This window comes from Haemaphysalis longicornis, unplaced genomic scaffold (genome assembly GCF_048455015.1).
Source record: "Haemaphysalis longicornis isolate Haplotype H1 unplaced genomic scaffold, Haemaphysalis longicornis Haplotype H1 scaffold_7, whole genome shotgun sequence".
NCBI lineage: Eukaryota > Metazoa > Arthropoda > Arachnida > Ixodida > Ixodidae > Haemaphysalis > Haemaphysalis longicornis.
The window spans coordinates 30,479,872-30,496,475 of record NW_027526422.1 but is presented as its reverse complement, the minus strand read 5'-3'; the positions used below and the strand labels follow the sequence as shown (position 1 = coordinate 30,496,475).

At 47.2% G+C, this 16,604-nt stretch overlaps 2 protein-coding genes across 7 annotated transcripts in view; one reads left to right on the top strand and one right to left on the bottom strand.

The window, feature by feature from the left end:
* The window catches only part of LOC144145047 (sodium/hydrogen exchanger 3-like), a 349,094-nt gene that overhangs the window by 154,885 nt on the left and 177,605 nt on the right, over window positions 1-16,604 (bottom strand). For all 6 annotated transcript variants that reach the window (XM_077676547.1, XM_077676545.1, XM_077676551.1 and 3 more), the window contains exon 3: window positions 447-722. In XM_077676547.1, the coding sequence (XP_077532673.1) occupies window positions 447-722 (276 nt within the window). The remainder of the gene's footprint in view (window positions 1-446; window positions 723-16,604) is intronic.
* On the top strand, window positions 7,387-8,159 carry LOC144144725 (uncharacterized). Its single transcript, XM_077676250.1, has one exon. It carries the CDS (start codon window positions 7,710-7,712, stop codon window positions 8,157-8,159), a length of 450 nt encoding a protein of 149 aa, XP_077532376.1. The 5' UTR covers window positions 7,387-7,709.

The following is a 16,604-nucleotide window of genomic DNA, read 5'->3' as shown; positions in this document are numbered from 1 at the left end:
AACCTCTCCAATTTTCGATTTTCTGCCGTTAATTACAGCTGCACTATGGCCCTATACTTCCGCTAAATAGTCGTTATATGAATTACACAGGCTAACCTACACAATTTACGTACTACGCTATTGCGCAAGTCTACAAATATTGTTCGAGTTCAGTGTCTCCTCGTCTGACCAGAAAAGCTGAACAAGTTTTGTGTAATCTCCTCTTTCCAGAGACATAAGCCGCCCCTCATATAGTCAGGACAGGTCGCCTCGAAGGCACGTATGAGTACAGTAAGCCGCCGTTATAAAAAAAAGTCTTTAGGAAAAGATTCTGACCTCGTTATAAGCGGTACTTAATTAAACGCGAGCATGATTTTGTCTCCCTGTACTGGAGGGGAGACCCAAAAAACTTCGGTTAAGACGAGAATGCGAATAAGGCATTTCGCTATCGCGAGGATGTACTGTACCTTGGTGCGAGGAAGAGGACTTGTTCGCCGCTGTCGTGGACGAGGCGTCCACGTTGGCCAGGGGCTTGCTGGCGTTGCGCGGGGTCTGCGTGGGGGCGACCTCGGTCGCAGTGGCCACGCGCAGCGTGGGCAACGGCACATCGTTGGGGGACTGGGCCCCGCCGAGCTCCGAGCTGGCTGCCGCCGCGTGACGCCGATGCAGCAGCCTGAACGACGGCGGCGGATACGATCCCCCGAGGGACGCCGAACCCGCGGGGCGCTGCTCCCGCCACGAACCTGCAACGGGGGACAACATAACACTTCACGCTTCGGTACATCCTCTAACGGCCACTTCGCATTTTTAAAGGGGCCGCGAAGTCAAAATACAAGCCTTGCTCAATAAAAGAGACTGTTTTACTTATTTTATTTATATGTTGGATACTGCAGGCCAAAAAGGCCCAAGCATGGCCTTTGTCACGATAACAACGATACAGACTTTATCGCATGGTTCAAATAGTAACCGAGAGAGAGAGAGAGAGAGAGAGAGAGAGAGAGAGAGAGAGAGAGAGAGAGAACGATCTTTAACGAAACTGGCGATGTCAGCCGAGCTAAGCTGCCTGGCTTGCTACGCCAGATGAATGTGATGATTATGAATGTGAATGTGATGATTATGAATGACCAGATGAATGTGATGATTATAATGATGAAGAGGAATACATATGATTTTAACGACGAATAACCGAGTTATCAAGAAAACATGCGAGGCAATGGTGATTCCCCAGCCACTTTCCGGCGATTTCCACGTCACAGATTTTTGTGACATCATATATGTGACGTCATATCATATATGACGTCACATCATATGATACCACATGTCACATCACATCATGACAATGTCATATTGTGACGTCATCTCATATATGACGTCACAGCATATCACACCACATGTCGATGATATGACAATATGCCATATTCTGACGTCATATCATATCTGTGACGTCACAGATATGACGTCACAGATTTTTTATTAGTGCGATTGGCGGCCCTGAGCCACTGCCAAGAGACATGACTGGGTGATTGTAGTGGGCCGCAAGTTCCGTTTCATGGTATCACGTGATCGCTAACGTGCAGTAAACACACTGATAACGGTGTTTTCAGTGCTGACCCATGTCGCCTTACTCCTGCCCCAGAAGTTAACAAAGACTTGTTTAGGGGCTAGTTGGTACAGTCTTGAATTCGATATTAACGTGAGCTGCATATTTGGACGAGGGACAGGGACAGTGAAAAAGACGAAACCATACGATGGTGCAAAAACTAGGAACCGGTTATTGAAAGCTTCATCGTTATTTATACGCATACGATGGTGAGTGTACATTCATACGGTAAACATATCTTCGTGCGCGTGCGCTCATTGAAATCGGACTTTTATTTCATCATTTTTATCTCTTTTTCTGTGAGCGGTATTGTGGGCACGCTGATACATTTGTCAGGTTCCACAGACAGCATACTAGAGGCCCCAATCCCTTCCCGAACCCTCCGGTCCTTTGAGCGTGACAGCACATATGCTTGCTTCAGTTTCGGTCTAGATCCGCATTTTGCGCAGTGGGCTACAAGGTGGCCTGGCGATTGTAATTGATTGCAAGCATTGTTGTGCTCCCGCAATCTTTCATTTAAACACCGGCCCGTTTGTTCAATGCAGGATACGCAGCACGGAAATGGAATTTTGTAAACAACTCCAACTCCGCAGTCGCCAAATTTGTTGACGTGCTTTACGCCACAAGATCCCTGCCCTTGTGCGTGTTGGTTTTGCGAATTCACTTTTTTGCACATTGCCTTTAGTTTTGAAGGCGCCGAAAACACCACTTCAACATTGTGCTTGCTTGCAACTTTTTTTAAATCTATGCGATACGTTACGTACGTACGGCAGCACTACGAGGTTCTTTTCGTCTGGTTCTGCTTTGTCTTTTGGCTCTTCGATAAGTTTTTTGAGGCATTTCTCGGCCGCAGCGGCACACAAAGGCCTACAATTTATCTCCGAAATAGCAAAGGAAAGTCGCCTCCAGCAGCGACACTCAGCTTCGGCTGGTGGAACGTGCGGAGAAGGCAGCAAGCTCCAACGGGATCCTGAAATGAGGAATCCGACCACGTGCCCCCCCCCCCCCCCCTTTTTTTTTTCTGTAAAATAAAGTTTACTCTCTCTCTCTCTCGCCTCCAGTACCTAGACCTGGAACTCCGATTTCAAGAAGACCGTACGTGCTGGGCTTATAAAACGAGAAGTGAAAAAAGTGTGCTACCATATAACTCATGTCATTCAAAGCTTTCAAAACGAAGTCTTGCTACGTCAAGCATGATGCAAGCTGTGAAAAAATCGTGCCCACACTGCGCATCCGAAAGTTTGTTAGTGCAAACTGAACGCTTAAGGTCTAGCGGATACACCAAGCAGGTGTTAGTCTCGGTGACCGAGAAATGCCTCAAGAAACTTAAATAAAAGCCCAAAGAGAAAGCAGAACCAGACAAAAGAACCTCATAGTGCTGCCGTACGTACATAACGTATCGCATAGATTGAAAAAAGTTGCAAGCAAGCACAATGTTGAAGTGGTGTTTTCGGCGCCTTCAAAACTAAAGGCAATGTGCAAAGTGAATTCGCAAATCCAACACGCATAAAGGCAGGGATATTGTGGCGTAAAGCACGTCAACAAATTTGTCGACTGCGCAGTTGGAGTTGTTTACAAAATTTTGTTTCCCTGCGGCGCATCCTACATTGGACAAACGGGCCGGTGTTTAAATGAACCGGTGTATAAATGCTTGCAATCAATTACAATCGCCAGGCCACCTTGCAGCCCACTTCGCAAAATGCGGATGTAAACCCAAGCTGAAGCAAGCAAATGTGCTGTCACGCTCAAAGGACCGAAGGGTTAGGGAAGTGATTGAGGCCTTCAGTATGCTGTCTGTGGAACCTGACATATGTATCAGCGTGCCCACAATAGCGCTCACAGAAAAAGAGATAAAAATGATGAAAGAAAAGTCCAATTGCACACGCAGTCTAAAATTACAGTAGGAATACCGCAAAAACCTAACAAGAATTCCTGTCGCACTACAAAAAACTGTTGTGGCAACAGAAGTCCTGTTGTTACGACAAAGCAGTCTTGTTACGACATGCATTTCTGTCGTAGCGACAAAGTCAATTTTCTCAACGACAAACATTGCTGTAGTCACAACAGAACTGCCATTTTCGCTACTCTTCACAGTGGGCAATAACGTTCAAATCCTGTGCAACAAACTACTGATGGAACATCAGGATCACGACAAGACCGGAATTAAGCACGACGGAACATCAAAATCAGGACAGGAATGCGACACACGACAGAACATCAGAATCACAAGACGACAAGAATACGACAAAACGACAGCACGACACGCGAAAATACGACAAAACTACAGAGATTTCTCTTGTCTTTTTCGACTGGGATGCATGAGCGCACGCGCACGAAGATATCATGTTTACCCTATGAATGTACACTCACCATCGCATGCTTATAAATAACGATAAAGCTTTCAATAACCAGTTGATAGTTCGCGCACCATCGTATGGTTTTGTCTTTTTCACTGTCCCTGTCCCTCGTCCAAATATGCAGCGCACGTTAATATCGAATTCCTGCCCATAGCAAGTCACTGCAGCGCGAAATTTGAAAGGTTTTCTACATTTGTTGCGTCTTTCGTTAAAAAAAAAGTCTTTCGTGGCTGCAATGGAGCTGACTGAGTTGCCAAAGGATTTTTTTTAGTGAACAAAGTTGTAATTTGTCTTCATGGCCCCTTTAAACCTGGAAAACCCCATCACCAGGAGGGCATCCATAGGAGCGCTCGGTGTTGTGGTGACTCTCATGGCCGCAATTGTTTGCGTTTCCAAGAGAGACCATGTAGAAAATGCGTGATTTCTTACGCAGCCGAACGGATATAAGAAGTTTGTGTTTAAATAGAATAGAAGGCAAGACGAAGTGGAAAGAAAAACACTGGACAAGCAATGACGTTTTCCTCCTTTTCTCGTCGCCTTCTGCGCTCTTTAAATGTCAGTCCCCACCAACTTGCCCAAATTTTCCCTTTGCTACAAGAACAAACCTTGCAGCTTTTGACGAGCGTTCTAAGAAACATTGCTCTCGGTCTCAACTTTATCCCGGGAATCCGACCATTCCAAGTCAGCAGCGCAACCGAACCAGACCAGCTAACTAGAAGGCTATTCATTCATAAATTCATTCATTCATTCATTCATTCATTCATTCATTCATTCATTCATTTTTTTTTTATTTATACCCTTTCAAGCATTGCCTCTGAGATTGTGCACGCGCGATGCTGACATCGTGAGCCGGACTTAAGTTGATTATATCTTTCTCTCCTTGTCATTTTTATGGGCCTTTGCACAAGACCCTTGTCGTTGATGATGATGATGAATGGTGAATGGAACATACCCCTTCCTAATAAAGTTTCATCTTTTATTTATTTATTTATTTATTTATTTATTTATTTATTTATTTATTTCAAAGTGCCAATTAAAAGCGCCAATTAAAACCGCTAGGCCGCATTGGGGTGGCGCTATAGAAGCATAATCACTGATATTCTAAACAACCTATGAATTAGTAGTGTGTCTTTTAATTTACCCTGTACAGCGGGGACGGCCATTTGGACGACGATGACGCTTATTCGCATCTTAAAGATGGGATCTCCACGCTGCACTCACAAGGAACACGTAAATACGCTTGGGCGGTAAAAGGGCCAAGTCGTATGTTTACGGTAACGAGGGGGTTCGCGGGCCTGTTTAAGATCCAAGGGATTCTAGTTGAAAAAAAGATGTCTACGACGTAACAAGCAAGGTTAGGATTCGGCAATGCAGCGCAAGCCAGGCCGGTGAACGAAAGGAGTTAAACAAAGTAGCTGCTTTGGCAGAACCACCAACATTGACGCCTATATTCCACGGCGCGGTGTGTTCGTTGAATTCACCGAATAAGAGAATGCTGTACTGGCCAGGATCTCAAATTTTATAGTTAATGAAACACGGAAACGAATGTAGTCCTGTCTACAGTTGGATGTAGATAGCCTGCACGCCAGCAGCCAGATCCTTTCCCACAATTCATACCTGCTTAAACCTAAATGCATATAGTACTCTAATTGCAGATCAGGGGCGGTATTCTCAAGTTTTGTCCCTTTGCGTCCCTTTCAAAAGTGTCCCTTTTGGCGAGCCCTGATTGGCTAAAAGCAAACAACCGGAAGTGACGTAACGCAAGCGCGGCAAACCTACTGGCAATACCCACTGCTTAACCGGAAGTACGTCACAATGAAAGGGACGCAAAAGGGACGTTTTTAAAAGGGACAGTTACGAGAATACCGCCCCAGATCAGCAAAATGCAGTTATAGTCTTCCACAATCCCAGTAGAACTTCTCCACTGTGCTTTTAGCTTGCATCTAATCTGTGGCGGCTAAAGGCAGCGTACTCGTCAAGAAAATAGTCCACGGAAGAAATTATGCCTGACCGCAACGGTTTTATTATACATTATGAAGTGCTCAATGCAGCTTCATACTAATATATACTAGAGGGAAATCCGGCGCCATCTACCTGAGCAGTGCTTTAATGAGCGTACACTGTCATGTAGAAAAAAGACACGTTCATTTCGTACTGCCCGTGGCTGCATAAACCGTAATTATTGCTCTTAAAAGACTAGTAAAAGCATATTCATTCATTAAAAGTTTAGCTAACAAGAAAACTTCCCTTAAAAGTTGTAAGAGCTTCTTGCAAGCTCAACAAGAAAAAAAAAAAGAACGTTGCCAATGTTGCGTACTTTGACGTCAGGGTAGTTCACTGTAGTCATGCGCCACAAGAAGACATGTTGCAAGTTAGGCAAAGTACGAAAGGATCGCTTCCAGCTGCTATGGCGTCGACATGCATGATGGCAAGGGTCTGCAGCGACAGATTTCCTTTACTTTAGTATAAATTAGTACGAACACGGCGCTCAATGGCCATGGTATGAAACTGCATGGTTGTGAGAGCAACAATATCACTGTACTTTTTCGCTTTTTCTTGTAAACCTCGTGTGTTTGGTAATATTTAGAAATGCTCACAGGCTATTTGAACCGATGGACCCCAACACCCGCTCTACACCCATAATTCCACCAAACTGACGGAACACGTTGTGCTGCTGAGCACGAGGACGCGGGTTCGATTCCCGGCCGCAGCGGCCGCTTTTCTGATGGGGGCGAAAAGCAAAAACGCCCGTGTGCACGAGATTTCGGCGCACGTTAAAGATCCCCAGGTGGTGAAAATTAATCCGGAGCCCTCGACTACGGCGCGCCTCATCGCCTGCTTTGCGTCGGCGCGCTAAACCCTACAATCAATCAATCAAACTGACGGAACACGCGCTCGCTTGACCAGACTGACAGGTTGCTTAGGAGACCAAGGCACCAGTCACTGGCTGCAGCGTAAAAAAGGAGCGGAATGCGGGCGCCCTCATCGTTGCGAACCGACGTAACAAGTTTCGACACGCCAGACAATGTTGTGCCCTGGTGCCGGCGTAACACAAACAGGCTGGGAGGGATTTGTGGATTGCACTGGAAAATGTTTATTGAGCATAGATGTGGGTCGTTTTCGCAGTCCAGAAAGCAGCGAGCCGGCACAGCAGCCTGGGCGTGAGCGATGAGGCGTTCCTGGTCCTGCCACCGTGAGCTGGCCAGCTCGAAATGTAAATAAGCTCAGAATCCCTGCTGGCCCACCGAAAGCGTCGGATGTAAAATCGCGCGGCTTTCTGAAATAAGAACGCCGCCCATATTTTCTTCATTGATTTTATTTCGTCTCAGTAAAACTTCGCTCCTTCTGTTCATTATTTGACACTTGTTCTTGAGCTTCAGATAGCATGTGAGAATAGCATAGCAACAAGTTTGTGGCTTCATTTTTTTAGAGCTTTTTTTGTTCAGTTTGTCGTTATTTTTTACCAACCAATCGATGTCTCGTAGTTTCAGCCTGTAACGCAGCCAAAGGCTTAGCCCTGGCCAATCCCCCTTCTTGGTTGCGCTATGCTTCATTGACGGCACCGTCACCATCACCATCATGAACCTTGCTATGCCGGCCAAGACGAATGGTGCGCACTATCATCATGAGCAGCAGCGGGGCGCGCGAGGAGTCACGCGCTGAGCCCTCAGCGCGCACGAACCGGTGTTCGCCCCCAGCGAGACGACGGGTCTAACGCCAGCCTGGAGCAGTCAGCCAAAGGGCCCGACCGGCGGGTCCCCCCGCCCCAGCCCATGCAGGTCCCCCAGGGCTTGGTCGGCCAGCGAGGGCCCAGTCGGGGCTTGCGCGTGGCCATGTTCGGCGTGATGACCTTCATGCTAATCGCCGTCATCTCGGTTATTGTGGTCACGCTCTTCGCCGTCGTCTTCCTCTCGCGGAAGTCCCAGGACGTGGTCATGCGCCGCATGCACCCGGAAATTCCGCCGGCCGCGCGGCTGGCCTTCGAGCTGCCGCCCAAGCACTTGGTGCAGACCCACGAGCGCATGGTCCGCCGCCGGCCGGTAGTCGCCAGACAGAAGCAGAAGCGCAAGCGAGCCAAGAAAGGCAAGGTCAGCAGCGTCCGCCGCCGCGCCCAGAACATCGTCGCCAAGATCAGCAAGAGCCTCGCAAGCAAGCTCCACTTCAAGCGCCAGAAGAAGCACCCCCGGCGCCGCAAGGTCAAGGCCACTCCACCCGCTGACTGAAGCCTCTCCCCGGAGCTCCCTTCGCGCAACCCCACGTTCAGTGCCAGCGTCGTTCAACCAGGACTGGGTCCTGTTCCATCGTGACCACTGTGTGGCCTCAGAGAAGAGCGGTGGTGCTTGCGTCAAGGACGGTGCGTGTCCCTTGGCCAGGCGTCTATCCGAAGGTGACAATCATGTGGGGTGTCGCAAGGGGGCTCAGTGTTCGAGGAGAGGAATAAACGGCCTTTTCACTGTAGGAGGCAGTTCCTGAGTGACCTACGGCACAATCGCTACCGTAAGCTCCAATATTCATTCCCACTAAGCTGCTTGTGATAATTGTTATCGGTACTTGGTGAAAGCAAGCTGGCACAAGTAACCATTTCTAGCCTCGCCAGCCTACTATTATGAAAGTCTTAGACGCAGGCATCAAACTCAAACCATGTAACATAGCGCTCTTCGAGTTATTGATACTCATTGATACTCATTCCACTAAAATTAATGCTCATTCCACTAAAATGGCAGAAGCTCCGTCGAGTGTGCCTAAACATGCAAGACATTCAGAAAGGCTGATTGCTTTACTGGCGTAAGTAGCCACACATGAGACTACGCATTCGGAAAGTTCGGAAGCCGGAAGTTAGGAAGGAGATATTCGTGTACGGCTGAATATGCGTGAGCGTCAACGTTCGATATTTCTTTCTGCCACTTGTGAAATTTACCGCGCACATCCTCAGCGGCTTGTCTTCGCAGTGTGTCTACTAGTGTTGCTCTCTTCCTCCGAAGCAATCCTTTCCATATGTAAATACCCCCTGATTGCTTCCCCACTGGCCTACACAGCCACTTCTCTGCAGTAAACCGCATCCCCGGCAATTATGTACCCTATTTATATGGTTACACAGACGAGACTTAGTGTTCATCATACTCGTAGCGCACATCGACAGAACTTTATACGGCAAACAGTAACGTACGCGCAGATTATAAATGAACCGCTTGGTATCAACACAGCGACAACACGAGTCACTGTAGGTGGGAAACATTAAATTGAAGGGATTTCTATCGACGCGCTTCCCTGGACTCGTATAGGCGGACAGCAAACCCTTTCCCCGATGTTTGTCAACATTCCCGCTTAATTCACCCCCGCTGTCCTGAAGTATAAGAGTAATATTTTAAACCAACTTATTGCAGTCTCGTCTGTGAAGCGTCATTCGTGAAGCCTGCAGTATTTTCGAGTTCACAACTAGCTTGCGCAAAGGTTGATGCGGAGCAGAAAATATGCTCACGCTGGTAACAATGGCCGGTACTTTAAGTTCGACATTGAGTGAATACGACCTTGGCACGACGTTCAAGCCTAAACATAGGACGTTAGCCTAACGTCCCGCTTTGTTGTCTAATGTCCGGTGGTGGTGGTGGTAGTGGTGAAACTATTTCCAAGAAGGGTCCTGCAGGACACCTGACAGGTGTCAAGGTGTAGAGGGCATCTCCCACATCGGGACGGGGAGCCAGAAATTCTCCGCCGCTACGCGGGCCTTCTGGACAGCCCAGAGTTGATTTTGAAGTTCGCTGCTCTTGAGAGAGCACTGTCCCACTTGACCTTACCCTCCAGATAGGATAATTACGTAGCACGACCACACAACACGTGACCCAAGCTCACATGCCCATCACACTTTGAACAAGCAGCAGTTTCGTCGTACTCCGGGTCGATGTGGCTCATCCCTCGAGGATTGGCGTATGGGTCCGTTTGTAGGATGCGGAGAGTGACTGACTGCGCCCTGTTGTGTCTGTTTGGGAGCGCAAATTCACGTCGATTTAAGTAGAAGTGCTTGGTGAGCTCGTTGCTGGTCTGAAGTTGATCTTTAAAAGCCGTGTGGGGGGACGGGGGTGGTTGGGGAGGGGGCGCGGCTGATGAGTCCTCGCGCCGCCTCGTGTGCGGATTCATTGAAGTACCGCTGTCCTCCCCCGAGGTCGCCCATGAGGGCTGGAAACCAGACTATGGAATAAGTATTAATGTATCCATCTTCCAATAACTTGGAGACTTTAGCATCAACCACTCCCATGGCGAAGGCTCCAGTGGCAGCCCTAGAGTCGCTATAAATTACCTTATGTTGAGGACCAAGCAGAGTAAGTGCAATGGCCATTAGGTCAGCGGCCTCTGTATTCTTGGTAAACACGAAAAGTGCGTTGCACATCCGTTCTTGAGCATCGATGACCGCTATCGAGAATGCCTGTCTTCTATTTATCTGAGCAGCATCTACAAAAGCTGACTCCGTAGGGCTCTCGAGAGCCGCAGCTAGAAGTGCCTTGACTCGAGACAGTTTCCTCCCTTGATTGAAGACAGGGTGGACGTTTCTGGGGAAAGGACGGATCACGATCGAGTCTAAGATTTCTCTGCCAAGGTGCCTGACACTCTCCTTATTCACTTCGATAAATATTCCCAGAATGACCAGGATATCTCTGCCTGCTCTAGTGCCTGACAGTCGAACTACCTGCGCAGTGTGCTGGGCTTCTGCGATTTCTGATAACGTATTGTGAAACCCTAGTTTTAGTAGCAGGTCTGTGGATGCATTGATGGGAAGCACAAAAGCTACCTTAAAAACCCGACGAATCATGATGTCGGGGCGTTCCTCTTCGGTTCTCTTCCAATTGAGCATAGCCGCGACGTAAAAAATGTGGCATAGGACAAAAGCATTGATAAGCCAGCTGGCGCACTCCACGCTTATCACCTTTATTCCTGTTGAGAATGCGTCGAAACATTCGTGACGCGTTTCCCACTTCCCCGGTAATCTTCTGTAACATTGTTATTGGATCCGTTTCCTTCGATAATTTAGCCCAGAACTCTGATGGAACTTACCTCCGGAATGCGATTGCGGCACACGTAAAAAAGCGCAATGTTGGGCCGCCGGTCCCCCTCCCAACCCCTGGGCTTGCGTCCTGGTCTGGATGGGCTATAGAAAAGCAACTCCGACTTCTTTAAGGAGCACTGAAGACACGCAGGGGCGAGGTAGATCTCTGTGGCTCTGACAGCTTCTTGCAATCGAGCCTCCAATTCGCCGTCGCTGCCCTCAGCACTCCACAGGGTAACATCATCAGCGTAGATGGTGTGTTCCTCCCCCTTGATATCGAGAAATGTTCTGGATAATTTGGACACGACAAGATTGAACAAAAATGGAGACAGTATCGAGCCTTGAGGAGTTCCCCTGTCTCCCAGCTCGAAGCTCGAGGGGTTCTGATATACCTCCAATGCGTAGGGAGGCGGTTCTGCCGCTAAGAAAAGATCGAACGTAAGAAAAAAAACGCTCGCCAAGACTAAGGTCCGATATGGCCTGGAGTATAGCCGTGGGGCGTATATTATCGAAGGCTTTTTCTACATCAAGGCCCAGAATGGCCCTTGAGTCATGAGTGACCAGATCCAGCGGCTTCTTTTTGATCCGGAGTCTAGCTTCTTGGGTCGAAAGACCCAGCCTGAAGCCGATCGTGGTATACGGGAAGAGCTGGTTATCATCCGCATAACCGGACAGCCTGTTAAGAACAACATGCTTCGCAACCTTGCCGAGGCAGGACGCCAGAAAGATCGGTCTGAGGTTTTCAAGTTCAAGAGGCTTGCCCGGCTTAAGAATGAGTATCGTATTTGCGTGTTTCCATGCATCTGGGACGTAGCCTTCTCTCCAGATATTGATTTGTCTGGTTAGATAGCTGATGGAATTATCCTCAAGATTGCGAAGAACTGTTTGAAATGCCGTCAGGGCCAGCGGCAGATTTACTGTTAAGCTCTGAATCCCAAAACGAACTTCTTCCTCCGAAAAATCTCCCTCACGCGCGTGGTTGGGAGAACCCGCATACACTACTGGCAGAGGGGTGAAAGTCTGCGTTTTTATAAGTGGCAAATACTGACCGGCTAGATCTAAGAGATCGTCATCCTTAGCTTCCTTCCGCGCCTTGTGAATTACTTTGCTCAGTAGCGACCGCTCGGTTGGCTTGGATCAGAAACCGCTCTCATCTAGTAGATGTCTGAGGAGACCCAAGCCTCTCCCTTTGCGAAATCGGCCGTCTAAGGAATTGCATATCTCCTCCTATTGTTGCCTACAATGTCCGGTAATCACTGGTAAAAAAGCACTGCTTGTACGTCAAGCTGCGGGAATCGGTTCACGTCCTGTCGCGAAGCCGCAACGCGAAGAGTTAGGCTCCAGCGATTCATACCCGGCAATTGCAGCAGCTGTTCTAGCAGAGTGATGCATACCCGCACAGTATATAGTGCACACCCGTGCATGAAACACGCCGTACCATGCAGGCTACGTTTTGGACAACCCCTGTTAACTGTGCGCCCAAGTGTCGTTACCACGGACGTTACCATCTGTCGCCTCGATCACAAAAAAAAAGCTATTTTAGGAAATTTTCTGACCACCCGCGTCTTTCGACACACACATCAAGAAGGTAAAGCACGCATGCTTTTCTCTGGCAGCTGTGCTAATTTAAGTTTGAAGGTTTAAGGAGCCGAATCTACACTTGAGATATAAGGCGCGCCAATCTCCAGAGCTGTACTGCTTTACCAGTGCATGTTCCTCATTGTTGGGAGTCTGTACCAGGTAGAATGGCGTGCTAAAAAGCATGGAAAAAAGTGAGAGTCCCGGCAGGCTTGGTCACCGCTTGCACCGAGAAACAGCGTGGAGGAAACAAGCGCTGCAACTGCCCTTCTCCGTGACACCGAACTGTCTGTTAGCATCTAAACTCCTCCGCATCGCAGGAAAGCAGCTCTTGTTCGACACGATAACTCGAAAAACATTCCAATTTTACTTTCTCTAATTTTTTGTTGTTAAAATCGCACAGCGCGCTGCATTTTCCGCAGGAGTTTGCATATGCGCCGGGTCCGACCATTCGGAAAAACGGCGGGCCGCCGGAGTGCGTCGAGCAAGGGGAGAAGAAGGCGAAGTTAACCGCGCCACCCGATGCCACCGACAAGCGAACGAAAACGGCTCGGGCGCGTTCTCCTGCCGTGTTATTTGCATGGCAATGGGATATATACGCCTCCCCGCAACCTCGGCGTGCACATCCACACACACCGGTGCCCTTTTCGATCCCATCTGACCGGAGTTCGCCGCGCCGTGAAAGGGCGCATCTGCTATGCAGAAAGCTGATGCACGTACATGCCCGCCGTGCGTTGTTGTGGGCGCTCAAATCTCTATTTCCCCCATACCTTTCTTTCTCTTTGTGTGCGTGCGTGTACGTGTACGTGTGCATGTATATGTATGTATGTATGCATGCATTTATGTGTATACGTATGCATGTATGTACGCATGTATGCATGTATGTATGTATGTGTGTATGTATGCATGTATGCATGTATGCATGTATGCATGTGTGCATGTATGCATGTATGCATGTGTGCATGTATGCATGTATGCATGTGTGCATGTATGCATGTATGCATGTATGCATGCATGCATGCATGTGTGCATGCATGCATGTGTGCATGTATGTATGTATATGTATACGTATGGATGTATGTAGGTATGTATGCATGTATGCCTGTATGTATATGCATGCATGCATGCATGCAGGCATGTAGGCATGTATGCAGGTATGTAAGTATGCATGTATGTATGCATGTATGTAAGCATGTATGCATGTATGCATGTATGCATGTATGCATGCATGCGTGTATGTGTATGTTAATATGTACGTCTCCATGTATGTATTTACGTAAGTACGTATGTATACATTTACGCACGTAGAGATACCGTCAAAAGTAATTGGAACATGGTCCCGTGAATTTACAGGAATCTCTTCTTCCGAAGACTGCCTGGCTGCATTGGTATGCGTTTCAAGGAGTCCTCCCGAATAGAAAAAGCTTCCTGCACACCAGTAATGGTTGTCATAAAGCCAATAAGACAAATATTTTGTGATATTCACAAATCCTTGTTCCAATTACTGATGACGGCGCCTGTATGTATACGAATGTATGTAGGTATGCATGTACTATCGGGATAAATTGAAATACGAACAACGGTGCTGGTGGGTTTTAGTATATGATCCGCACTCTTATTTTATTTAGGCATACTGTTGGCCCAGGCCGTTACAGGGGTGGGGTTACAGCACAAATCGAAGAACAACAAGGAAATACATTATACAGAGTGTACACAAACTATACATCAGTATTGTCACTTGAAAAATGTATGGATTTAACACCGCAGAAGTATAACAGAACACACCTAACCGTAATATCTATAAGCAAACGAACACAACCAGTTTGGTAGATTTTTTTTTCACAGTGCAGTTTTTGTTTAGGACATCACTCGCTTCAGTTTGTCCTCAAACTGTGTTACAGAGTAACTCTGGATAACGGTTGTTGGTAGAGCGTTCCATACTTTTATTGTTTGGGGGAAAAATGAGTTGGCGTATGCATTACTGTGTAGTTGAGGGATCTGGAAAATATGTTCATGTGTACGTCTTAGCGTTCTGCCTCGTAGTAGCACTAAGTATTGAGAGGTGTCTGATTTTTCCAGAGTAAGAAAAGAAACCTTAGTCTAGCTATGCGGCGTCGTTTGGCTAGGGAGGGTAAATTAAGTAATTGCAATATTTCAGTAACGGAATCGGTTCCAGAGTAACGAGACAAAATAAATCGGGCTGCCCTTCGTTGGACTTTTTCAAGCATATTAATTAACCCTGTTTCACAAGGATCCCATACGACACTAGCATATTCTAATGCCGGTCTGACCAGGTATAGATAGGCAGTTAATTTGGCGTCCTTGAAAGCGAGCTTAAGCTTCCTACGCAAAAATCGTAGTTTAATTTATGCAGTCTAATAAATCTTTTTTACATGTTCCTTCTAACTAAGATCATTAGAAATAGTTACTCCTAAGTATTTAAGACTATTCACTGCAGCAAATGTACAGGCAAGTGTACTCTAAGGCAGGGGCTGCGCCTTGCAGTAAGCATAATTTACCAGAGGGTTTTCCCAAACTTATGCCTTTTTTTTTCTGCGAAAGATTGCCCTGCGGCCTAAGAAGAATGTCTAGAAAAAAGCCTCAGGGTTTGCCTAATAGGGAAATTTCAAATTTTGGGCATTGCTTGTTTTTCGGATCTCTCAATATGTGTTCAGCCGGTTGTGGTTGTCTATCTATTGCGGCCCAATTTTCTACGCAGTTTTTTCTAGCAATGATACATCCAATTTATTTTAGTGCAAAAGCATTATGTGCCAAATTATCGGCTGCCAGACTATTCTTCCTAGCTTTAATGATAAGATCAGATGAATAAAACAAAAGAGAAAATGAAAAAAAAAAAATACTAGCGGTGAAAAACGTTAAACTAAAACGAAGGAAACATTATTTTATTTTCGGAGCGTGTATGTTGAAAATGTTTACTAACGGGGAAAAAATCTCGGGTCCTTGAGTTCTCGCAGGGAACACATTGGAAAAGGAGGGGGGTTTTAGTAGAGCCCTCCCACTCAGCAGAACAGGAAATTGTGGCCGGAAGTTCTTCAGATTGGCTCCAAGATTGCTATTTACTTCCGGCTGACAAACGCTGGCAAGATGAGTACCGAAAGCAAGTGACAAATCTTCAAGGCCGGTAATAAAACAACTTCCGCCCACAATTTCCCTCTCAGGCTCACCGAATGAATGAAAGCCATTAAATAAGCGTACATTAACTTCCGGTATAGCGGGACTCTTTCGGCAGTAAGCGGGAACATTGACGTGTTGTTCATGGTACCGCTCGTTTTCCTCGTGTCCATCGTTTTGTTCATGGTACAGCTTGAAACTGCTAGCAGCGTCAAGAAAGCGTCGCGGGCTTAAGCAAATCAGGACTTGTTTACCTGAACAACCAAGGCACATTTTTTAAAGGAGCTTGCGGGAATGGCATCTTTAGAATATTGCTTGTAGTATGGTCCCCAATTACGCGGCGCCGGAAAGAGCAAATTGATGCTAGGTGCCGCTGATGTCGTTCCGCTCTTGTGTCCCACAAATGCTTTACGCAGTGCAGCCATAGCGCTGAGGAAGCTGGAGATGGGATAGCGCCCGTGGTGAAAAACAATCCGAATTTAAATGAACGATTCCAATTTTTACGACCACTTTCCGCGGTAAGATTTGCGGCGTTGCAGCGCGGATTGCGTTCGAAGCTGTGAAACAAGTGAGATAATAAGTTTTTTATGGCCTTATTACGGAAGAAGTTTATGCATTCAATACGATAAATTAGCTATGTTGGCGACCACAAGACCTCCTTCCCTCACTTACCCACCCACCCACTCACCCACCCGCCCACCCACCCACTCATTATCCTATTTAGGTATGGCGCACGACGAAGGCCTCTTCTGATATGAGTGGTTTGCCGCCGGATACTACAGAAGACCCACGCTCGTTTAAATCTGCTTATGTTGTGCGAATTGAGTTGCGGCATATGACAAAATTAAAACAATAAGGTGCCTAAAGCTATTGTCTGAGAACACAGGCTGATAAATTGTAATCAGCGTGATGCAGAATC

Coding starts and splice junctions, on each gene's coding strand:
- LOC144144725 (XM_077676250.1), top strand. CDS start 7,710: ATGCAGGTCCCCCAGGGCTTGGTCGGCCAGCGAGGGCCCAGTCGGGGC.